Below are 836 nucleotides of genomic sequence, written 5' to 3' on the forward strand. Positions count from 1 at the left end.
TTGGTCCAATGGGACATTTTTCATTGATGGGACATCAGAGCATGGCATCCTAAAGCCATAGTAGGCCTATGAAATTAAAACGGTAGTGGTTTTAGAGGGAGTTGAGATGATATGTTAATCCCTGTTTCCTGTCTGGTTGTTGCTTCATATTTAGAGTACAGACATGAGAGCAGTTTCAGTATTATAAATTAGCTCTCTGCAAGAAAGAAGCAAAGAAGCATTAAAAAGGAATTTCGATAAAAACAGCTCTTACTTGTTATAGAGAAAATTATTGTTATTTTCTCCTTTGACACAGTTAATCCACCAAACAACGACTAAAATATAATTAAGGAAGTACAAGATTGCAAGTCTAATTTATTGTGATTACAACAAATACTCAGCAGAGTTTGTTGACCCTGCCTCTCCACAAGAGTTTTATTCTTTTTCTGAAGACACTGAGAGTCCAGGCTCCTGCCTCAGTTCAGGCACTTTAATTACTCCTCCTGCTCTCTGGACAGCCTGAAATATGACTCCTCCACAATTAACTGCCTCTATTCCTATTTCTTTCCTGTTTCTATGCGTAGGTGTGTTTGCATGTTGACATCCACATCTGTGCTTAATCCTCCACCTTAAAACTTCAAAGCAGCTATTTATGGCACCGGAGGAACCGCCTCTCGCCACCTGTCCATATCTACCTGTGCAATTGTCTCCGTTGCCATGGTGATGACAATGGGACACAGTCCGATTGGCAGACTTGTCTGTGGTATTCCATTCTGCCAGGGAGTATTTGCATAAGGCCAGAGCTGCAGCCAGAAACACAAACAAAAAGACAATCATCACCTACACACATATACACA

At 40.7% G+C, this 836-nt stretch overlaps 1 protein-coding gene across 4 annotated transcripts in view; it reads right to left on the reverse strand.

Moving 5' to 3' along the window:
• The window catches only part of btc (betacellulin, epidermal growth factor family member), a gene marked incomplete in the record, with an annotated part of 8,026 nt that overhangs the window by 6,102 nt on the left and 1,088 nt on the right, over nt 1-836 (reverse strand). For all 4 annotated transcript variants that reach the window (XM_035667962.1, XM_035667961.1, XM_035667960.1 and 1 more), the window contains 1 exon segment: nt 675-782. In XM_035667962.1, coding sequence (XP_035523855.1) covers nt 675-782 — 108 coding nt within the window.

Source organism: Morone saxatilis, unplaced genomic scaffold (assembly GCF_004916995.1).
Source record: "Morone saxatilis isolate NCDOM2014 unplaced genomic scaffold, NCSU_SB_2.0 Contig21, whole genome shotgun sequence".
NCBI lineage: Eukaryota > Metazoa > Chordata > Actinopteri > Moronidae > Morone > Morone saxatilis.